This window comes from Equus przewalskii, chromosome 12, assembly GCF_037783145.1.
Source record: "Equus przewalskii isolate Varuska chromosome 12, EquPr2, whole genome shotgun sequence".
Classification (NCBI taxonomy): Eukaryota; Metazoa; Chordata; class Mammalia; order Perissodactyla; family Equidae; genus Equus; species Equus przewalskii.
In genome coordinates, this window is record NC_091842.1 from 3,874,500 (window position 1) to 3,897,868 (window position 23,369).

The 23,369-nt window shown below is 62.1% G+C and overlaps 1 protein-coding gene across 3 annotated transcripts in view; it reads right to left on the bottom strand.

Annotated features, from left to right (window-relative positions):
- Nucleotides 1–2,906: 2,906 nt before the first annotated feature.
- RADIL (Rap associating with DIL domain) overlaps nucleotides 2,907–23,369 on the bottom strand; it is a 69,631-nt gene continuing 49,168 nt past the window's right edge. For all 3 annotated transcript variants that reach the window (XM_070566209.1, XM_070566211.1, XM_070566210.1), the window contains 10 exons: nucleotides 21,133–21,293; nucleotides 16,745–16,857; nucleotides 14,650–14,887; nucleotides 13,668–13,840; nucleotides 7,092–7,242; nucleotides 5,796–5,986; nucleotides 5,286–5,640; nucleotides 4,261–4,400; nucleotides 3,721–3,860; nucleotides 2,907–3,249 (listed from right to left, as the gene is read on the bottom strand). In XM_070566209.1, coding sequence (XP_070422310.1) covers nucleotides 3,144–3,249; nucleotides 3,721–3,860; nucleotides 4,261–4,400; nucleotides 5,286–5,640; nucleotides 5,796–5,986; nucleotides 7,092–7,242; nucleotides 13,668–13,840; nucleotides 14,650–14,887; nucleotides 16,745–16,857; nucleotides 21,133–21,293 — 1,768 coding nt within the window. In that variant the 3' untranslated portion in view covers nucleotides 2,907–3,143. The remainder of the gene's footprint in view (nucleotides 3,250–3,720; nucleotides 3,861–4,260; nucleotides 4,401–5,285; nucleotides 5,641–5,795; nucleotides 5,987–7,091; nucleotides 7,243–13,667; nucleotides 13,841–14,649; nucleotides 14,888–16,744; nucleotides 16,858–21,132; nucleotides 21,294–23,369) is intronic.

Genomic DNA, 23,369 nt, shown 5'->3' on the forward strand with positions numbered 1-23,369 from the left:
CAAGGCAAGGCTGTTCCCTTTCCCTGCACCCAGGGGAGAGGGCCGGGTGTGGGTCGTGCTGCTGGGCCCGGAGAGCTGGCTGTGGGCACGTCAGGGGCCCTCGCGCGGCCAGGTTGGACGCCCTGGGGCTGTCCCTTCCCACTCAGTGCCGACGCGTAAGGCCACCCTGGTGTCCTCGATGTCCCAGAAACAACAGCTCACTGAGACAGGCTGTCAGGAGGGAAGGAGCGTGAGTCTCCCAGAGGTGCTCGCTACCCCTGGGGAAATGCGTTCGCTCAGTGTTCTTCAGTCACCTCCTCGAGTTCCTGAATGACCTGAAGATGCAAGGCTGGAGCTCCGAGACCTGCAGGGTGGCTGTCACCTCTGCAGGCCTTGCAGCCTCCTGCCACTAGGAGGGAGGGCAGGCCAACCAAGGGGGGGTGCTCCCGCGGTGGGGCTCACGGAGCCCCTGACACCTGCGGCCGCGAGCCTGGTCCAGAGCCGAGCCGGGTCGCTTTGGTAATATCCAAGCGGGGCAGACCCGCTGGGTGTGGAAGGGCAAGAAGCGTGTCCCCGGCCCCGGCCCCACCGCTTCCATCCACTGGGGGTCGAGTCCGCTTCCCGCCTGTGGATCAGAGCCGCCCGGCGCGGGGACGGCCTCGGCCACTAGGTGGTGCTGCTGCACCACCAGCCTCGCGCCCCGCCCGGCTCTGGCCCCGCCCCAGGCTCCGCCCCCGCCCCAGGCTCCGCCCCGCCCCTCGCCCCGCCCCCCCGCCGCGTGGCTCCTAGGAAGCGCGGGGAAGAGGCGGGGGCGGAGAAGGCGGGTGGGCCGGGCCCGCGGTGACCGCGGAGCTGGCGGGGAGCGCCGCCCCTGCCCTGCCCGGCGTCCCGTGGGGTGAGGCGCGCGGGGCCGAGCAGGCGAGCGCCGGTGCGGCAGCTCCCTAGGACCGCGGACCCTCCCGGGATGCGGCGGCGCCGGCCTGCGAGCCCCCGCGCCGCGTGCCCCGGACGCGCAGACCCCGGCCCGCCCGACCCTGCACGGCCCTCGGGACTGAGGTCTGTTCATCTGGAGATAACTCTGTCGCTTGTGCCAGATGCCTGGGGAGCTACTTTCAATTAAGCTCGACTTGGGGTGTTTTCAGATTATGATGATTGTACGTTGGCTCGCAAGCCCGCATCAGAACTCGTTTGTGAAGACAGCCAAGGCCCATCCAGAAACTCTCCCTTCCCATTTCCTTTGAGGGCCGACTTTCGGTTCAGAGTCAAATAGCCCGACTTCAAACCCTGTGGCGGTTCGCTCCTACCAAGAGGAAGATGAATCACGGGTGTCCGTGTTCCCTCCCCTGGGGCGCGGTGCGGTCCACACCCGCGCGCAGCGGCCCCATTGGGGGAGATGCCTCCCCGCCCACTGGCCGTGGGCTTGGCCATCAGGAGGCAGCAGAAGGGACCGAGGCTTGAAATGTGCTTGGTGGCGGGCTTGCCTTCCTGCCCTCTAGTCCTTGCCACCTGTAGGTCCAAGAGGACAGGCCGCGTGGGGACAGCCCTGGCCTCCCCTCCCCGGCCGGTGCAGCCAGCTCCAGCCGCTGAGCGAGAGGACACGCTGTTTTCAGACGCCGAGCTGTGTGGTTTTTCTGGCAGCATTACTGTGAGGATGCTGACTGAGGGAGACGACCACAGCCCCCTGCTCTGGTGTCCTCGTCTGAAAGATGGGGACAGTCACAGCACCCGCCACCACAGAGAACTGCCGTGCGCCCTGAGTGTGTTCACACCCGTGAAGCGCCAGGCGTGCTCTGCACACGTGAGCTCTGCTCAGGTCCCCTTTCTCGGGGCCCAGCCCTTCGGGCACTCGGGAGTTACGGGGTCCCCCACTCGCCTGCAGCTTGGGACGGCTGAGCCCCCGTCACCTCCACCAGGCAGAGGAGTGGAGAATTGTAGCCACGAATTCCACAGGCCTTTGGCCCACTGCCAGCCTCTCTCGACTTGCGCCATCTTTTCAATTTGGGTTCTAAGGCTTTCTTTTCTTTTGAGTTCAATGATATGTTCAAAATGACTTTTTAAAAGATGCATTTTATCCAGCATTTTGGGAACTCAGTGGTGGCTGCAATCTTGGTGCCTCAGTGGAACTGCCACGAAAGCCCAAGGCCCACACGCAGGCGCCTCTCTCCAGCGTGAGCAGGGGCAGCACCGAGCTGCAGGTCCAGGCTTGGGACAGAACTCCGACATGGCTCCTCGCAGCCGGGCTGCTCCAGGAGGCCCTTTCCACGTGAGGGGTGCGTCTGCAGCTGACTGGCCGGGACCCCCTGGTCCCCAGGGTCTCTCTATTCATGTCAAAGGGGAGGACCCTGGTCCAGAGCCCGGCCGCGAGATCTGAGCACTGTGAGGAGAATTCGGGCGCCGTCCACATGTGGGCCACCGAACTGAAGATGCCCAGGGTGGAGGTGTCTGAGCCACGCCATCACCCTGACGCCAACACGGCCCTGCCCCCGGCCATGCGCATGGCTGCCTGCTGGTGGAGGGGGTGGGCCTTCTGCCGGGGTGAAGGGGTGGCCACCAGGTGGACGCCAGCCAGGCAGCAGATTAAGAGCCTGGGGCCGGCCAGCCTGGTATTAGGGCCAAGCTGCAGCTTTAGTGATGAGAGGGAATCGGGAGGGGCGTGAGGCCTGGGGATCCGGGAGGGTCCGAACTCTCACTTAGAACCTTCCGGGGGTTTCTGGAACCTCTCAGGACTGTGCTGAGCACGTGATTACCAAGACAAACTACACTCTGCCTGGGGGCTCCAGCCCTTCTCCTGGGGTGTCCCCCAGGCTCCATTACAATGATCCTCGTGTCCTCCTGGGGTCTCTCCTGCCCTGGCCGGCAGGGGAGTGGGTCCCCCGGAGCCCCGGAGCCCCTCTGGGCCCTAGGGGAGCTGGCATGCTGCCACACTCTAGGAATATGAAAGATAGTTTATTGAATCTATGCTTCTCCATTAAAATCTCCAAACATAAAGCTCTGTAACGAACAGCACGACTGTCACCCGTCATATAAATAAAATATACACTGAGATGTACATTATCCACAGGGCGAGGAGCGGCCCGTGCTGAAGGTGACGGACGGACCACAGGGACCAGCTGGAGGAGGTGGCGGCCAGGTCGAGCCTCGGGGCGCAGGGGCACCAGGGCCACCTAGGGAGGGGGTGGGCGGAAGCGGATCTTCTTGGCTGTTTCCACGTCCGACTTGGCAACCAGAAACCGCATCTTCTGTCCGCCGTGCCGGATCAGGTCCACAGCCCTGCAACCCAGCGAGGGGCAGAGGGCGGCTAGATGAGCTCACTGGGGCTGGGCCGGCCCCTGGGTGGGCAAGCCTCCGGAGGGGACCCCGCCCTCCACCCCCAGCTGTCACCCTGGGCTGTGTGTGAGGGCCCGGCCATCGCCTGCTTCCCTCCCTCCAGGAGGGGTGTGGTGCTCCTACAGCACAGGCGACGTGTTTAGAGTCAGCAGCCCTGGGCCCCCTGAGCTGTGACAGCAGCAGGAATCACAGATCCATGAGGTGCAGCTTGTGCCACCTGGTCCAGAGCCCCCCGCCCCCCGGAACGAGGGCAGGGAAGGGAGAGGCGGCCTCAAGGAGCCAGGCCAGAGGTTCCTCCCTTGTTCCTCTCTAGAATGCTAGGGTAACGGCAGGACCTCTCCCAGGATGGGGAGGAGTAAGCCAGGCTGGGCCAGCGGTGGCCCTGCCCTGGCTGAGCTGTGAGCGGGGAAGTACCTCAGGTAGCTGACGCCCATCAGGCTGCTGCCGTTCACCTCCAGGATGCGGTCCCCCAGCGACAGCCGGCCATCGGCCGCCGCAGGGCTGCCCGGGAGCAGGGTCTGGATGTAGAGCCCGGGGGCCCCCAGGGGCGTGTGCTGGGGAGAAGCACAGGCCTCAGGACATGCTGGTGTTCCAGCTAAGGCCACCTCAGTCCCCTCCTTGGCCGAGAGGCCTGGCCTGGCCAAGGCAGGGCTCACTCATGTGGTCATCAGTGGGTCTGCAAGGACAGCACTGGACGCCATCACTGTCCCCAAAGGCCCACGACAGACACCCCGAGGTCTGAGGATGGAGGCGGAGATGAAAGGTTGGGGGAAGCAGCTGCTGCCTGGGAACCTTTCCCTTTGCTCAAATTATGCGGAGATTCCCCCCCAAGGACCCCAGTGCCAAGCCCTCGGTGGGCCTGCCCACATTCCTCCCCGGCGACCACGCCACTGTGGGCCTATCTTTGGTAGCAGGAAGAGCCGGGGGCCTGCAGGGAGCGGCGATGCCACTCACCATGCCGTCAATTAGGCCCATCCCCAGCCCTGAGGGGCCTCGCTCCAGCTCCACCATGAAGACGTAGCAGAAGTCATCTGTGCTAGAGCTGCAGCTGGAGGGGACTGGAGGGGGCTCGTCTGCAGGCGCCGCACAGCCTCCTGGGGGCGGGAAACAGTGCAGTGGGTGAGACTGCTGTGGCAGCCGTGCCAGCGCCTGTCCCAGGAGTCAGGACCCAGGGACGTCCTGCTCGGCGGCTGCTCCGGAGGGAACAGTGCTCTCATAGCCCCAGCAAGGTGCCCGTTGGGGCAGAACGTCGGTGACAGGGTTGGGCCCATCTGTGGGTGGCCCCTCCGTCCCCCTGCGGTTGCCCCAGGCCAGGCCGGCTGTTTCCAGGGGGCTGAGAGGTGGGCTCTGCTCAGGGCATCAGGCAGAGCCGGGTGTGGTGTGGAGCCACCTCCCGACAGCCCTGGGGGCTCCAGGCCCAGCACGCCAGCTCTGCTGCTCCCGCCTCTGCAGGAGCACCGAGGACGCAGGGGTCAGCACGCGCTACCGAGCTCCGTGCCTGGGACCATGGGCCCAGGGGCTGCTCCGCCCTTCGCTGCCCTTCCAGCCCGTCCAGCTGCACGTGCACACACAAGAGACACACACACTTGCACACATTCATGCACACATGCCCATACACAGCCACACACACTCACCCTGCCTCCTGGTCCTCCACCCCCAGAGGGCTCCGGGCCTGCCTCCCCCTCCTCCTTGGATCCCTGGCCCTTGCATCTTCTCTGAAGCCCAGCACACATCACCTGGGTCCCCTTCCTCTGCCCTGTGCGGAGCCACTCTCTTAGTCCCACGGACGGACGGCTGCGTGTGGCCCAGCGGCCCTGCACCCTCCTGTGGGCCCTGGAGCCTTTCTGACTGGCGCCCAGGGCTGCCGGCATTCGTGGCAGGTACTGGAAGCCCAGGCTGAGTGTGCACCAGGCCCCTGCGATGGAGTGACCCAGAAGGACCTGCCCAGGAGCCGGGAGGGGCCAGGGGCTGGGCCTCACCTTCCAGAGCGGCACCGCGGGAGCCGCTGGGCCCGTTCCTCCTCCATTCCAGGGGCGAGTTCCCACGGGTGCCACCGCCGGGCTCTGGCCAGTCGGGGACAGCGGGCTCGAGGCCGAGTGGGGTGCTGGGCGGCGTGAGCAGGCACGAGGAGTCCGTGTGCGGGGGGCCGGCCTGGGGGCCCCCACGGCTCACGCGGCCAGGCTGCCTTCCCGGAGGGCCCTGTGCCCGGGGAGCCACAGCAGAAGGCAGCGGGTGCACCAGGCCAGCGTCCCGGGCTCCCCTCCCGGGGTCCCTGGAAGCCACGGGGCAGCTCTGGCCCTCGGGGTGCCCCTCAGGGGCGGGGTGGTGCGGGCCCTGGTGGGAGAGGAGGAGGGCTAAGCAGCAGCCTTCCCACGCGGGGGGAGACCTGAGAGCCCCAGCCTGCGGCAGCCGTACCTAAAGCGCCCAGAACTCCCGGGGCCCTGGAGCCCCAGAGCCCCCCTGAGCTCCGCCCCGGGGGCGGCCGGTACCTCAAGGCCCTCGGGCTGGGGAGGCCCCCCGCCGGGGCCGGGCTTGCTCCGCAGGCTCCAGAGGAAGTGGCGGATGTAGAGAAGGTGCTGGTAGATGCTGTCGTCCGGGCAGTCGGCTTCCAGATCCACCTGGAAGCCCTCGCTCGGCAAAACGATGGGCGGGGGGTTTTCATAGGACTCCAGGACATCCTCTGCGGTGGGGACGGGGACAGCCTGAGGGCCCGGCCCAGGGGTAGCTGCCCACCCCTCGCTTGCCCAGATGCTCCTGCCCCACCCGACGCCGTGGGAACCCAGGGACCAGCAGGTTGACCTACCCAGGAGATGGGTGGGGGGCATCCAGGCCAGGGTGACCCACCCAAACTGTGCTTTCGTCCCTACTGAACCTCAGTGACCACCCCGGAGGAAGCCCAAGGCCCTGCCACCTGGAGCTTGTGCCCCACCCCCAACTCCCCCAGCTCCTGCTGGCCGCGCGGCACCTGAGGTCGCTCAGCCTGAACCTCTGCGCCCCGAGCCGACGCTGCGCCTCCTGGGGCTCCCAGAGCCCATGCTGACTACATCCCCGCTCAGGTCACACGGCCCGTGTGCACGGGGATCTCTGGACAAACGTGAGCACCTTCCAGACAGCACAACTGGCACCCACACTGCGTCCTCGGCTCGGCCCAGAGCCGGCCCTGCACGGGCCTCGGAAATGACCCCGTAAATGGGGAGGGCCCCAAGTGTCCTCCTCAGAGACAGTGTCTGTGTCCCACCCAAGCCCCAGGTGACCCAGGCACGCAAAGAAGGCACTTGAAGCCTGGTCCTGTCTGTATCTTCTACGGCCCTTTAATTTCCCACTGTGCCTGTTATGATGTGTGTAATGCTAATGATAGAGGCGGGTGTCTAACTTATGAAAGTACACCCGTATATACGTCCATCCGGATCCACATGTGTCGCGTGTGTCTTATGTGGCAAGCGTGCTCAGCCTGCGCGATGCCACCCGGTGTGGACCCCGTTCTCTTCCTCGTGGGCCGGGCATGGGGTCAGGCCCCAGCCTCAGACTGGATGAGGGGCGAGGGGGACCTTTGACCTGAGCCTGCAGCTTGGAACCTGGCCATGAACTGTGGGCTCCTTGACCCCCAGCTGTGGAGGTCCGCAGGTCCCCAGGTAGGGGACAGGGCAGGGCACCGAGGAGGCAGATGGCCCAGGGCAGAGGTGCCAGATGCTCTGGGGGCACCTCCAGGGAAGTCCCCCCAGAGGCTCCCCTGCCCCCGCCCCGGCCCCAGGGCGCCCTGCTCCTGCCCCGAGGAGGGGGCTCACCTGATTTGAAGGCATCAGCGCTGTCCTGGGCACCCGGCTCCCACGCACTCATGGGGCCCATGGCCGAGGCCAGCTGGTACTGAGTCAGCAGCCGGTGCAGCTGCGCCGGGCTCAGGGCGGGGAACGCGGCCCGCAAGTTTGCCCAGCTCATCTGGGTGACAAGAAGGAGCTCATGGTCAAAGGCCCCGGGGGGGCACCGCCCCACCCCAGGGAGGGCCTGCCCTCCGGTGCTCTGGGGCTTTTGGACCACACGCTCCAGGCCAGCACACGGGCCCCTAGTGTCCGCACAGGACAGTGAGGCCAATGAGGGGGCAAGGTCAGTGCAGTGGGGCCGCCCCACAGCGGCAGCTCACCCCCACTGCCTCGTGGGCGTCCAGTGGCCGTTCCCGGGAGAGGCTAGCGGGCACCACCCCGAGTGCCCGGATCACCAAACCCGCCCCTCATCACATCACCTCTCATGGCCGAGAAGTGAGGGAAGAGACTCGGGGAAAGTGGAGATGAAATAGGATCCTGGCCTCGTACCTCGGAAGGGAAACCAAGTAGGTTAGAGCCCTGCGTAGAGGCAAGAACTGAGTCATCGAGCTGACACTCGAGCCTGGCTTTCCGAGCCCAGGATGCGGAAAGCTTTCTTAAATAGGACAGACAGTGCGAGCCGGAGGAGAAGGGTGGACGCATATCATTAATTATACTGGTGCAGTCACCCTGCGACGTCGCCCCGTCATCCTGGGACCCCTCTCCTGTCTTGTTTTCTGGACCCCCTTTCACGCTCTCTCAGTTTACCCCCTCATTTCTGAGACAGAGCCTCTAGGAGCTTCCCAAACAGGATGCGCTGGAGGAGCACCAGGAGCCTCGTGTGTGGTGAGGCGTCCCCACTCTGTTGTCACGCTCCGTGACAACGTGGCTGGTCCACACCTGCAGACCGGAGGCTGACTCGCTCCGATCCTGGAAGGCGGCTCCTGTCTTCCAGCTTCCCGTGCTGCCCCTGAGCCGTCGGGAACATTCTGACCACCGATCCTTGGGACGGGTCTGGTTCTCTTCTCTGGAGGGGAGCCTCGGGGATGCTCTGCGTGCTCTGCCCTGAGTCCCCGAGGCTGGCCTGGGTGGCAGTCCCCTTCAGCTCTGCGTGCCCTGCCCTGAGTCCCCGAGGCTGGCCTGGGTGGCAGTCCCCTTCAGCTCTGCGTGCCCTGCCCTGAGTCCCCGAGGCTGGCCTGGGTGGCAGTCCCCTTCAGCTCTGCGTGCCCTGCCCTGAGTCCCCGAGGCTGGCCTGGGTGGCAGTCCCCTTCAGCTCTGCGTGCCCTGCCCTGAGTCCCTGAGGCTGGCCTGGGTGGGAGTCCGCTTCGGCCGCTGTGCTTTCCCCCACTGGCTGCTCTTCCCTCTGGCAGCTCAGGCCCTGCGGGTCTGGAATGGTCTGGTTTATCTTCACCCTTCGCCACTGGTTCCTCTGCTCCCTGGGGACTCCTGCTGTTTGGACGTTGGGCCTCACTGATTGGTCCTTTAATTTTCCTGCCTTTCTTCCTCTCTCTCTCATTTCTCCCTCCATTGATTTCACTGCCAACATCAAGAGGCCTGTGCTGTGCTTATCAGCCATCTACACTGAAGGGACAATCGCCATCCTAAGGCTGCGTGGGGCAGGGGCGAGGACAGCCCCTGGGGCCCCCACTACCCCAATAGTTCAGGAAGCCCTGTTGGCCGGGAGGAGGCTCTGTGATTTCTCCAGGTCCTAGAATCCTCGCTTCCCCCACGTCTCCGGGGCTGGTGTCGGGAGGACGCCACCATCTGAGCGCCTCCCACTTCCATCTCAGCATCTCTCTGCTTCCCGGGAGATTCCTTGCCTTTATCTTCCAACCCTGCTACTGAATGTGTCACCTCTGCTGTCATACTTTTTTCTTCTTCTTCTCCTCCCCGAAGCTCCCAGTGCATAGTTGTATATTCTAGCTGTGGGTCCTTCTGGCTGTGCTGTGTGGGACGCCCCCTCAGCATGGCTTGATGAGCGGTGCCATGTCCGCGCCCAGGATCCGAACCGCCAGAACCCTGGGCCGCCAAAGCGGAGCACACGAACTTAACCACTCGGCCACGGGGCTGGCCCCTGTTGTCATAGTTTTAATTTCCAAGAATTCTTTTTGTTCTCTCATTTATAGAATCCTGTGATTACTTTATGGATATATCTTATCTTTATGAGAACATAAATTTTTTTAAGTTTCTTCTGAATAGTCTGCTTCAGGGGAGGCACACCAGGGCCTGAGGCCTATTTGTATAGGGCCCTCAGGCTAAGAATGGTTTTCACATTTTTAAAGGGCTTAAAAAAAACAAAGAAGAATCTTGGACGAAGCCCACATGTGGCCCGCAGCCTGACACAGGTAGTACCCGGCCCTGCAGGAGAAGGGTGCCGACTTCCTGCGTCTCCTCCAGCCTCGCTCCCACTTCTGTCTCTCGTGCTGGAGGCAGTTCACGCTGTTTTAGAGCGGGGGCCAAGTCAGCCTGGCAGCGCCCAGCCTGAGCCCCGGCCTGGCCCCCAGGCCCGCTCAGCTCACCCCGGCCTGGCTGGTTCGCTGTGAAGCCCCAGTGTCAGCGTCCTCCGTCCTCCCCTGGGCTGTCCCTGACCGCCAGGCTGGCCGAGTCAGCCGCCTCCTGCTTGGCGGGCACAGGCCTGAGCCACGCGGGGCAAGCGGGTGGCCACTCCAGCACTCGGTGGGCACCTAGCCACTGGGAAGCCCCCTGTTTCAGGATGAGGTCCCGACTTCCGCAGGCAGACCCTTTGTCTTCAAGGCTCTAAAAACCAGCCCCGGTCCTCTGCTGGGGTGAGGCGGGGCCAGCCCCCAGCTGCACAGGAAGGGGCAGCCGAGAGCCCGCTGCGGCTGTCTCTCCCCGGTCCTATGTGTTATGTGTGGAAGCGCAACATCCAGTGAACTACACGGCTCCGGGGTGCACAGCTCGCTAAGTGTTCGCAAAGGGCACCGCCTGTGTCCCCAGCCCAGGGCGAGGGCAGAGCCCAGGCAGCAGCCCCGGCGGCCTCTGTGGGGCAGGCTCTGTCCTAACCTCCAGCAGCACAGGGGTGCTGGGCCCGGCTCCAGCTCTGGACCACGGGCACCTGGCACTGCGCCTCTGAGCCCGACTCTGGTTTAACACTGAGCTTCACATGCGCCTGCTGCTGCCTGTGACAGTGGCCGCCACATGCCCGCTCCGGGCAGCACGCCCTGGGAGTGAGCGTCCCACCACGTACTTATCCACGACGCTGCTGCGGAGCGGGGGTGGCTGGCAGTCGGGGCAGCTGTGACAGCGCTGCTGTGCCATCCCTGCCCGCTGTGTCAAGTGCAGACAGAAGCAGGCCCACCGGGAGAAGTGCCGGGTGGGGTGTGTGCCTGTGGTCGGCTCCAGCACTGCCCACGGCCCCCCACAGTGCGGTCCATGGGCACCCTCCTCAGGGGGCATGGTACCGGCTTTTCTCATCTTAACCATTCTGATGTCTCTGGTGTGGAAAACACTGTGGTTTTGAGAGACATTTCTCTGATGATGAGCAAAGCTGCTCATCTCTCGTGTGTAATTTCCCTTTCGTATGGTTCCTTCTCAGGTTCTGGTATCAAGGTTGTGCTGGCGTTTTAAAATGAGATGGGATTTCCTCTTTTCCTAGTTTCTGGAAGAATTTGGGTAATAACGGTTTTACTTCTCCCTCTGATGTTTAAAGCAATTCAGCAATGAAACCATCTGGACCTCAAATCTTCTTTGTGGGGAGGTTTTTAAATAACAGATTCCGTTTCTTTAAGAGATACGGGACAATTCAGATTTTCTATTTCCTCTTGTAGCAAGTTTAATAAGTGTTCTTTGTCTTATTTGTTTCGTCTAAATTGTCAAATTTATCAGCATAAAGTTGGTCTTAATATCCTCCATTAATCTTTAAAGAGACTTTCCCCGTTTTATTGAGATAAAATTATTGCTACTAATTTTTAATGTAGGATCTGAATGATGTCACCGTCTTCATTTTTGATATGGCAGTTAGTGTTTTCCACTTTTATTAAACTTTTCAGAGAACCAACTCCTGGCTCTCTTGGTTTTTTCAAACTTTTATTCAACTGTTTAAATAGCTTTTCAAAGAACCCACTCCCTGCATTTGGCTTTTCTCTGTTGTATGCGTGTTTACTGTTTCGTTGATTTTGGCTCTTCTCTAGTACTTTCTTGGGTTTGATTTGCTGTACTTTTTCTTGCTTCACAACCATCATCCTCAGCCTTCTGCTTTTTCTAAGATAGACACTTAAGGCTATAACTTTTCCTCTTGGCACTGCTTTAGCTGCACCTACAGGCTTTGGTGGTGTGCATCTTCCTTGCCACTGACCACCTGGACCCGGTGGGGGCTGCGCTGGGCAGCTTGGTCTCTGCTTGATGCTGCTGCCAGGGTTTCAGCCAAGAGCCTGGTGCTCACTCCCTCAGAGTCCTGAACACTAACACTTGCTCCTCGGCACTGTGAGACTACCACAGTTCCACTCTGCTTTCAACAAAGCCCTTCCCATCCCAGGCCCTGGAGCTTCAGAATTTCGGCACATGTCATGAGGGGAAACCACCACACAACTCAGGCCCCTCAAGTACCTCGCGTCTGTCTCTCTGGCCCATGAGGTGGCCACGGCTGTGCGGGCTCTCCTCCCCAGCTCCGGCCCCTGCCTGGATGAAGCCTGGATCCTCGGCCTCACACAGATCCTGCCCTGGACGATGCCAGTGCCCCACAGGAAAGGCAGCACAGGCGAGCTCCTGGGGCCCCTCAGCGGCTCAGTCCCCCTCCGTCCCACTGCTTCAGGGGCCCTCTGATACAGGACTTCATGTGTCGTCTTCCTCCTTCCTCCCTCAGCACAGGCACAGCCTCACCCCAAGCAACTGGACCCACCGGGCAGCCAGGGCGTTAGAGCTTTCCACAAGGTCCCTGGCGCTCCTCCTCCGCCTCGGCCACCCCCACCACGGCCTCCAGAGGCACCCGGCACTCGTGCTCCCTGAGCCCGTCAGTGGCTGCGTGGTACACGGGGCTGCCTCTCAGATCCGCCGAGGCAGGTGCCAGTCAGCCCTCTGCTTCCAGCCTCCAAACGTCGTTTCTGCGCCCTCTCCGTTTTCTCCGTCCTTACTGGCTCTGCCATTACAAAGCTCGGCTGTGCGTTGGTTTAGTGACGGTTGGGGAGAAAGCAAACTGAATTCATGTTCAATCTGCGATCCCTCCCCAGACGTCCCCTGTCTCTGAATTTTCTCTAGTGAATCCGTGCTTCCCTTTTAGAATTAAAAAAATTAGTAACTTAAAAAAAAGACACTTGAGCAAGACATACAGTTCCTGATGCGTGGTGGATTCTGAATATCTGCTGAAGGGTCAACGGTTCCTGGAACCAGGCTGTGTGACCTCCGCTTGGCCACCAGGAAGCAGAGTCACCAGCAGCCTCCCTCCGAGGTGGCTGTGAGGGTAAAGGAGCGCCATTCGCACCCCGCAGACGCTCACTGGCCGCAGCTCTGGCTGCTACTGGTCACAGCAGTGACGAGACACCGATGAGACTTTCTGTTCTGCTCCTGGGGCACAGGTGGAGTGCTCCACTTTTTATACCAAACTGGAAGGTCCTCTGTCCCCTCGTGAAGATCATGTGACGCTGGTTACACTGCAGTTGGCTCAGGACTTTGCCTGGAGACGGCAGATGGGCTACATGACCCGTTTGGTTCAAATGTTCACTCCCAGGTGGCCCAGAGTGCAGGCTTCATCCTGGGCTGCCCTGCAAACCCCATCACCATCACTCCTGGGGCACCATCCATGTCCATGCCAGGCAGGAAAGGAATACCACTGGTTCGGCTCATTGATTCTCTGGGAGGACTGTGTCGGGCGGCTGGTGAGGGAGGTGACACACTAGCTGCCTGTTGCTGTTGTCACAAATGACGAGCCACACAGACATCTAATCTTACAGCTCTGGGGATCAGACATCCAGCACGGGTTGCACAGGGCTAAAATCCAGGTATGGGCAGGGCTGCGTTCCTTCCGGGGTCTCCAGGGCAGGATGCGTTTCCCGGCTCATGTAGGTTGTCAGAATTCAGTTCCTTGAAGCTGTACGACCGAGGTCCAGGTTTCTGTGCTGGCCTTCGCCTGAGGGCCGTCCCCAGCTCGTGGAGGCCGCTGCGCTCCTTGGCCACGGCCCCTTCCTCCAAGAACACAGCCAGCAGCAGCGGCTTGAGCCCTCTTTTTCCTCTGTCCTGTCTCTCTGACCCCCTCTTCTGCCTCCCGCCTCCACTTTTAAGGACTCGTGACTACACAGGGCCCACGGGGTCACCAGGGGCAATCTCCTCATCTCAGGGTCCTGAAGCTTAATCACACCTGCAGAGCCCCTGGGCCATGTGGGTCACACAGCCACAGGTCAGGGACTAGACACAGACAACTTAGGGGCCATTGTTCAGGTGGGAACAGCTGGGGAAGGGAAACAGCTCTGCGAGCTCTCTGAGGCCCAGAAGCCAGGTCCCCGGATCCTGGCCTGGTGTGCAAGCCCGTGACCCAAGAGCGACAACACGTGGCCCGCGACCCTCCGCCCCACTGCACTTGTGGGTCTCCCACGCTCTCTGCGCCCCTCCTACCTGGATGAGCTGGGCACTGGGCGTGGCCAGCAGGTTGAGCGTGCAGGAAAGCTTCCGGAAGAAGTGCTCGCCGGCCTCCCCAAAGCCAGCACTCCGCGTCCACTCCAGGAGCTGCTGCAGGCGGGCGCAGGCCTGGACGCCTCGGGGCCAGTGGAAGCAACTCAGAGAGGGACCTTGGGAGGCAGGGGGGCACTGCCTGGGCCACTCCTCACAGAGCAGCTGCACTGCCCACCCTCCCCCAGAGGGAGCCGGGCCCCAGATGGCCCCCAGCACCTGCCCTCCCTGCCGCTCCAGGCCTCTGAGGACAGACACAGGAGGCGGGAGGTTAAGGTGGGACGGCAGGGAGGGGCTGTGACAGCCACTGGATCCCCAGAGCAAAGGGGCATGGTCCAGGCCTTCAGTCAAGACGCCTTGCTCCCACCCCTCCAGCCCTGCAGACCCCAGCCCAGCCTGGGAAGTCCATGCTGGCGACATGCATGTAGCGTGGACTCGTCCCCACTCTCTGGCCCCTGGGACCCAGCAGTGCCCCTGGGTGGAATTCTCTGGTGCACTGAGCCCGGGGCAGGGCGACGGAGGAACTTCTGCAAGGAGGGGAGTTGGGCCTTGGCGCAGCGAGGAAGGGTCAAAGGTCACATCACTTCCCTGAGCCTGCCCCTCCCCTCTCACAGGGCCTGTGGGGCTGTGTGGGGATAAAACAGACCAGGAAAGGCCCCAGGGGCCCTGTGCAGACCCCCCAGCCCCACCCCACCCTGGGGCCTCTGGCTCCTGCTCCTGCAGGAGCTCATTCTGCAACACGTCCTCCTCCCCGGGCCTCAGCCAGCCTCCCCGCCATGGCACAGCCCTGACCCCCACTGAGCAAGACGCCCTGACCCTGGCGGAGCCGGTGTCGGGAGGGCGCCGAGGGCTCAGAGCGCCCGCCTCCAAGGGGAACATGCAGGTATCTCCTGCAGGAGGATGGGTCCCCGGCCGCCCAGGCCCTCACCCCTGTCCAGGAGCTGGTTGAAGAGCAGAGTGCTGGAGAAGAAGAAGAGGTAGGCCAGCACCTGGGACGCGATCTCGGGGTGCACCCGGAACTGCCGCAGGAGGTCCAGGGCGGCCTGGTACACGGACACGACGCGCCGCAGCTCCTCGGGCAGCTGGGGAGCCGAGCACCAGCTCTCCCGGCGCTCCGACTGGAAAGGGGGGCACTCCAGCAGGGCCGGGAGGCAAACGTACAGGGTCTGGGGGCGAGAGGCAGACGCAGCACCATCAGCCCGGCCCGGGGCCCCGAGCTCCTGGCTCGGCCACATCCCACATCTGTTGGACAGGATGCCCCTGGGACGGCACCCCCGGCACCACGAGCACCCCTCACCAGAGCTGAGCCAGATGCAGCTCCCTGGGGGTTGAGGCGCCTGCCTGGGGGAAGGCCCCTAAGGGGACCACATTCTGTGCAGAACGACAGGTGCTTACACTCTTCTCAGGGGCGACTGGGCATCCACAGCTGGCCCCCAGAAATAAACAGTTGTCACTCGGCCAGTGCCCCACAAAGGGACCCCAGGATGCTGTGTCAAGGGCAGTGCACGCCCCACTCGGGCCCCAGGGCAGATCAGAGCATGTGGGGCGGAGGAGTGGGCTCCTGCCTGGCCAGCCAGGATGCAACCTCAGAATCCTTCTCAACACAGGGCCCCAGCAGCCAGTGTTCATGACCACATTGCTGGTTTACTCCACCATCTGAACTCCATTTGGAACAAATAGGGGTCATCTTCTTCTCCAGTCACTATCCCCAAAGTGCCTTATCCAGCCTCTTCCTTCCCACTGGACAATTACCCACACCATCCACCCGACTTAAACCTCAGTCTCAGTGAGTCCCTCAGGCTCCCCTCGCAGGGGCCGCCTGCCTCGGGGCACCTCCTCTCCCCACTCTCTCTCCTGCCCCGTGCACTGGGTGGGGATAAGCGGCTCCTCCTTACCTGGCAGCTCTGGTCACCGTGATGGCCACCAGGGCCCACAGGGCACACATACACATCTCTCAGGGCCCTCAGGCACCCCTTGCTGCCTGGCCCCTGGCCTGGGCTCCTCCAAGCCCCCTGGGCTTTCCTCGCTGGTAGGCAAGGGCTCGGGCACTTCCCGGGGGTCCACAGGGGTCCACAGGGGCCACAGGGCCTGTGCCCTGGCCGTGCCCACACGAGGGAAGGGGCTGTCCCTCTCCCCACTGGCCAGGCCCGCTCGCCCCGATCAGGTAGGAACAGCACCATCAACGGGGTGGACGCTGGGCTTGCCTTTTTGCCAATCAATCTCCAGAAGTGACCCTCTGGGGTCCTCCCTGGGCCAGCTGGTGGGGTAAGGGGTAGGTGAAAGGCCACAGTGCCCTCCAGAGGCCAATGGCTCACGGCCAACAACCCCTCCTCACAGCGCTGGGCCTTGTAGGGTGCGACCGCGAGGGGCACCTCGAGGGGGTCTTCCGTAACTGGGAGCTCTCTTTAGAATGTAGGGTGACTATTACCATCCCATGTGGTCTCTGAATAGACTGGATCAGCAGGACCCCCCCAGTGACAGCTGCGTTGATGGACGCCTGTACACCGACCTGCTGACCCTCAACCCGCTCAGCCAAGGATGCTGCAAAACCCAGTGTCCAGAGGGAACCACGGCTCGGAAAGGTGACAGCCAGGCCAGGAGGCTGCAGACAGCGCAGAGCTGCAGGTGTGGCTCGGCCCTGAGTCCAGAGACCCTGACACCGGCTCAGTGACTGACGGGGTCTGGGGGCCACGAGCTGCTGCCCACCCCCTCAGCGCGCTGGGACAGCGTGCCCAGGGCAAAGAGCCTGGCACTGCCGCGGGTCCATTCCGCCTCTCAAATCATCTTCCCCGGGGCAGCCGCCCCCATCTCTCCACACTGCTGGCCCCAGGTAGGGGGACGGCTCATGCGACAAGTAACAGCCAGCGAGCATGGGGAGGAACCAGAGGCCAGGGCTCAGGGGGGCCGAGGCGGCCGGTTCAGAGCTCACAATCCTGGGGTGACGGGTGGGGAAAGCTCCTCGCTCGCCCCCGGGCCCCCACACTCCCAGGAGGGCCGCGAGGACTCGCCCAGCCGCGCCCTACCTTGGACACATAGTAGACGCACTGCTGGAAGGCGTACAGGATGACCTCCTCCAGCACCGCCATGGCCTCCTCGCTGGCCGTCAGCGTGCAGGAGAACAGCGACTCCTTCGAGCCTGTGGGGACACAGCAGCACGACGTCACCGCGCGAGGCGGCTGGGCCTCAGTGCACGCAGGAACCTTCTGGAACACAGTGACCTCACACACCGGCCCAGTTATCTCCCAAGTGCCCTCACCCGACGCGCCCATCTTGGCTTTGGAAAACAAGCCAAAGTCACAGAGCAGGCCCGGCCGACCCCCACCCTGCCCACCACGCCCTCCCAGGGGTCCCCGGGGTCCCGAGATGCTGGATGGCGCGGCTGAGAAGCCCCAGTACCGCGCTTCCGACAGCTGAATCCACACCAAGCACGTCAGGAGCTCAGTAACCGACAGATTCTGGAGAGCTTTTCTGCGAGAACCAACTGCCCCCACAGCGGCAGATTCCCACCCGATTCCCACGGCTCACTTCCCACTCGGGACACAGGTCAAAGGACACCTGGCTGAAGCTCCTAAGGAGACCGTCGCTCCCTGGAATTGTGACATTTTTCCGAGAAGGGAGAAACCCTACTGTCTGTGTCCCCCGCTCTCCCCCCAGCGCCCAGAGAGGCTGCAGGAAGACGCCACTGTGTCTTGGGCACAGAGCAGAGACCCCGGACCCTCAACAGCACGGGAGAGGTAACCCCGGCTCTGCGTGGGCAGGGGAACAACAGGCCCGAGGGTGGCCTCCCCAGGCTGGGGCAGCTGCCAGGCAGCTATGGCCGGAGCTAAGACTGGGGGGCTGCCGGGGGCCTGCCCAGCGGGGCTGGGTGTCAGCAGACATCAGGTGGTCCCTTCCCTCTGGGAGAGGTTTCTGTAAAGGCAGGGGTCCAAACTGGTAACAGGGTCCCCAAGACCAGATGCCTACAACAGGGCGGACCCACCGAGGAGGCCTCCCAGAATGTGGGGAGCCACGTGGTGTCAGTGCTGGGGGTCCCCAGCACTCAGGGGAAGAGACTGGACGCTGGATGCCCTCCTTGGTCCTTTGCCCTCTGAAACCCTCAATTCTTCACCACCAGGAGCTGCAGGCCAGTGGCCGTGGCGCCATGTCCAGTGCAGGCAGCTGGGGCCTTCGCGCTGAGCCCCGTCTGAGCCCTCCCAGAGCCTGGCCTGCAGGGTCTTGTCTGGGTTGTGGGTGGGGGTCTCCCTGAGGACCCTGGCGGGGTCTGGCTGCTCCCTGCAGCCTCACTGGGCCTCGGGGGAGGGGCAAATGAGGAGATTTGAGGGGTCCTGGGTCTGCGGGAGCAAGAGGCTGTGCCCTTTCCTCCAGAAGGCTCCAGGCCTAGAGAAACACGCAAGGCTGGCCTACTGCCCCCGGCACATGAGCAGACCGAACATGTGGCAGCCAGTTGGAACCCCAGCTCCCAACCTCTCACCGCAGCAGGGCCTGCGCATGGGCTGGGTGCTGACCGTGGGCCCCCCACACCACTGCCGGGCTGAGAGAGCAGACCCACCCCCTCACGTGGCCACGAGGAGCTCTGGAGGGAGGAGGGATGGCCGAAAGAGGCCGAGGTGGGATTCCGCAGAGCGCCACGCGGGGTGGCTCCCAGCAGGGCCATGCGGATCTCCCTGGTAGCATCTAAAGGCCACCTGAACACTGCTCCCTGTGCTGTGGGCTCTGCGGGGGTTCTGGCTGAGCTTACGCCCTCAGGGACTCCCTCCCTCCGTTACTTGCTCCCAAGGCCCCAGGACGGAGCTGCCCCTCAGGCACCCGAGGAACCCACCCCCCCAAGCCTGCAGGCACAGAGGCAGGGCCTCGAAGACCGACAGGGGAGTTGTGAACGGATAAAACAAACACCCTCCCTTATATGGGCTGATCTCTCATCTGCCCGTGCAGACGAGGCCTCCTGGATCAGAGCTCGGACAAAAAAGGTTGTTTGGGGAATGAAAACGCGATTTTTCCAGCTTTCAGGACATGAAATCTCTGTTTTTAGAATTCTTCCCACAGAGATTTCCTGCTGAGGGTCAGGAGGCCAAAACGCCTGCCCTAACCTCCCCTTCGCCCTCCGCTGATGCTGCTTTTCCTCTGCGCTCTCTAGCGCCTGCACGGCACAGGGCATGGTTGCTGGGACGCTCAGGTCCTGCGTGGTGGCCCAGCCGCGTGGTCCCAGGGTGGGCAGTGGCAGGACCAGGCGTCCACGCGCTCACCCTCCCAGCACCGACTGGGCCCCAACGGCATCCCGGCCCGGGCCCAAAAATAACTTCCTCCCAGGAGCAGAGGCAGCAGCTAAGGAAGCGGAGCCCCACCAACCCCAAGCGGCTTTTCCCACGGAAACCAGCCAAACACAAGGTCCCTGTGTAGGACGGATGCCCTAACTCAGTGGGGTCTCGGGACCACAACCTCTCGATATGCATCCGAAATAAGCCCAGATGAGAAGGGGCGTCAGCAGGACTTGCCCAAAAGTCACGGGGCGGTCGGTTCTCCCAGCTGACTTTCTGCTGGACCCAAAGTAAACGGGCCTCCCCACCCACACCCCTGACCTCCTGACATCCCGCACGGAGGGACAACATGCACTGGGAGACAAGCCAGAGGCCCAGGTGCTCGCTGGCCAATGCCAAGTGCAGAAGTCTCCTCCACTCGGAGCCACTGGGGCGCCCGCAACGTGGGTCCTGGGCGGCTGGGGCCTCCGAGGGGACAAGCGGGCTGGAGAGAGGTGATGAGGGCCTCGCAGGCAGCGGGGCACTGAGCTGCCTGCCTGGACCCCAGAGCGCCCCGCGCAGGGCGGGCCCACGGCTGGAGGGGCCTTGGCTTCGGAGACGAGACGCGTGCACATGCAGTCGTTTATGTGACCTTCGGGGGAAAAAGCCAGACAACAGGTCTGCTTCGGCCCCAGGCCTCCCGGACAGAGAAAGCAGCTGCCCCATCCTGGGAGGTCTCATCAGGCGCCTTTCACAACAAGGGACAGAGGCAACAGGCCAGCGGGCCTGGAATGCCCCCGGACGCTGAGGGATCAAAGCTGCCCTCCACATATCCACGGAAGCCCAGATTCCGGGCCCGGGAGCCCAAGAGTTCCCACCGGCCTCCACTGTGGGGTGGGGATAAGGAGATGCCAAGAAGCCACAACGACAAGAGGAAAGTAGGGAGACCGGCTGGCTCCGCTCCCTCACCCTGCAATCCCTCGACCCGGCTTGGACCCCACAGGGCCGGCTCAGCTGGGCTCCCCAGGGACCAAGCGGGCACAGGCCTCCTGAAGCACACAGCAGGACAGTCCACACGGTGCAGACCACCGCCCCTCCCACCGGCCACCAAGAGCCCCCCTCGCAGGAAATCCAGCCCTTCGCCGTCGGGGCCCCAGCAGGTCCCAGCCGAGCAGGCGAGGTCCAGGGCCTCCTCCTGACGTCGCTCTCGCGGGCTCTTTCACACGGAGCCCATGGCCACCTCCCGGGAGACACGGCTGAGCACACAGAGACGCTGCACAGTGTCCAGCAGCCCTGCCCCCGCCCTCCTGGCTTCCCTCCCGGCTCCGAGGGCAGCCTCCCGCTGTAGCTGGGGCCTCCAAGCCGGGCCGCCCAGCCCCGCCTGCTCGGGGTCCCCTACGCTTCTGGGGCAGGCCGGGGTCAGGCCGGGGACGGGCCGGGGCCCACAAACAGGAGGGAGGGAAGTGAGCAGCTTTGGTTTTGCCACAGCAGAGCGCGGGGATGTGGGACAAAACCAAGCTCAACCATGTGAGTCTGTGGCCCAGCCGCTGGGTGCCTGGCTGTCACACACTGTCCTACCGCGGGACGGTCCTGCCGCTCCTTCCGGGCTCCGTTCCAGGACCCAGCCCGCCTCTGCAGCCCCCGCACAGCCCTCGTGAGACACACACCAGCTGAATACCACCGGGGGCCAGATGCCACCTTCTTCATGAAGCCCTCCCAGACTGCCCCCGTCAGACTCACTCTTTCAACTTAGTGTTTTCAGCATCCACACTGTATTCCATAAATTCTAAGATGCACATTTGCCCTCCTTTTAGTCTCTGATGGCAACAAGCATCACACAATTTTACAACTCTCCTGGGGAGCATGCTTGCTTTCTGAAACAGTGGTGCATCGTGAATGGTGGTGGCTGAGGGCCGACGCGCCGCCCTCTCTACGGTGCCCAGTGGTGCCCTGTGTCCCCCGGCCTCCCCCAGCAGGACACAGGGCAGCTGCACCAAGTGCACAGAAGGACAAGGACAAAGGGGCCAGACTAGCCCAGCCATCAGCGTCTCCTCCCTCTCAGAGCAAGCCCCGACACAAATCCACCTCTGTTCTGGCGTCCGACCCGACCCTGAGACGGTGAGGCGACGCCACGCCCAGCCCGCTCACTCCGCCCCCCGGGAGCGCAGCAGCCGTACCCGTGACGTCCAGCTCCTCCTCCAGGCTCTGCATGTAGAGCGGGCACTGCTGCTGTATGAAGAACAGGAGCTCGACGGTGTTGGACATCCAGAAGAGGATGTGCTGCAGGTCTGGCACGAGGCCCGCCATGCTGACGCCGGCCAGCGACAGGGGCTCCTGGCTGCCGAGAGAGAGAGGGGCTGAGGTTACGCTCGGAGGGGCCCCGTCACCGCGGGAGGCCGAATCTGCTGCTCTGCACAGGAAGACGGTAGTTTCAATAACTAACAAAAGCCACTACGATTTGTCAACCTGCCAACGTCAGGCTGGGAAACCAGATACAGACACCCACCCTGCTTGACACCTGACGGCCAGAGGCGCAGCCACACACCTGAGCAGGAAGAGCCACCAGGGGCCACAGAAAGAGCTCCCACTGCCAGGCACTGCCCGTGTCCGTCGCCTGCTGAGGCCTCATCCCCCCATGTCCATCCCCTGCTGAGGCCTCATCCCCCACCGTGTCCATCCCCTGCTGAGGCCTCTCCCCCACCGTGTCCATCCCCTGCTGAGGCCTCGTCCCCTCCGTGTCCGTCCCCTGCTGAGGCCTCGTCCCCCACCGTGACCATCCCCTGCCGGGCAGCCCGCATGGGCCGAGCGGACCTGAGGCTCCAGTCCTCCCGCTCCTCTTGAGACTGCAGTGTTGCTCTCTCTGATGTAACTTCACTTTTGTCGACAAACAATGTGCCCTCTCTCTGTCCTGCTCCCGGGGAGGGAAGGAAGTGGTACCCGATTGCAGCTCCCGGTTTCCACCGCTCGGTCAGTCAGCCACCACAGCACCTGCCCATCAGCAGAGCTCTGAGCCCTGTTCCGTTCCCGCTGTCCACTCTAGTTTGAATTACACACATGTACGCACACGAGCCTAAAGAGTTTTAGGTCATTAAAAAGCATCGATCTGGCCTTCAGAGCCTAATTTCATTTTGTTTTCGACATTCATTGCCCTTCTCAGTTTCACCCAGAACTCAAAGGCACAGACAGGCCTCTACTGGAAAAGAACCCCCAGGCATCACCAACTGGAGTTTTGGTGTCACACCTCAGAGAGGTCAGTGTCAAGTGCACGCGGCCTGGCAACCCCGGCCACAGCTCTGGGGCCCGTCCCACGCCTTCAGATGAACACCAAGTAGAGAGAGTGATTTCACAGATATGACACCAAAGGCACAGGCAACAGAAGAAAAAACAGACAAGTAGGACTGTGTCAGACTAAAAAGCTTCCACACAGCAAAGGAAACCATCAACGGAGTGAAAAAGCAACTTGGGGATGGGAGAAATATGTGCAAACCATCTATCAGATAAGGGGTTAATAGGCGAAATATATGAGGAGCACCTACAACTCAAAAGCAAAAAAACTAATAACCCAATTAAAAATAACTTAGAGACTTAAACAGACATCTCTCCAAAGAAGACACACAGATGGCCAACAGGCACATGAAAAGATGCTCAACATCACTCGTCACCAGGGAAACGCAAATCAAATCCACAGTGAGGTATCGCCTCACACTCGGTTGGAATGACTATCATCAAAAAGACAAGGGATAACAAGTGTCGGCGAGGATGCGGAGAAAAGGGGACCCTTGTACACTGTTGGGGGGAATGTAAATTGGGGCAGCCACTATGGAAAACAGTATGGCGGGTCCTCAAAAAACTAAATATAGAACAACATTATGATCCAGCAATTCCACTTCTGGGTATTTCTCCAAAAGGACTGAAATCAGGATCTCCAAGAGACATTAGCACCCACAGTTCACCCATCAGTGATGTCCATCAATGAATGAATGGGTAAAGAATATGTGGTATACGATACAATGGAATATTATTCAGCCTTCAAAAAAGAAGGAAATCCTGCATATGCAACAATGTGGATGAACCTCAAAGACATTACACTAAGCGAAATGAGACCATCAAGAAGGACGAATGTTGCATGATGTCACTTATATGAGGTATCCAAAATTGTCAACCTTATGGAATCAGAGGGCAGAATGGTGGTTACCAGGGGCGGGGGTAGGGAGAAATGGGAAATTGCTAATCAATGAGCATAAAGTTTCAATTACGCAGGATGGATAAGTTCTAGAGGTCTGCTCTACACCACCATGCCCACGGTTAACGACGCTGCATTGTGCCCTTAGAGATCCGTTGAGAGTGGTTCTCACGTGAAGTGTTCTTATCACGATAAAATAAATAAAAATGAAACAAATCAAATCAATGATGC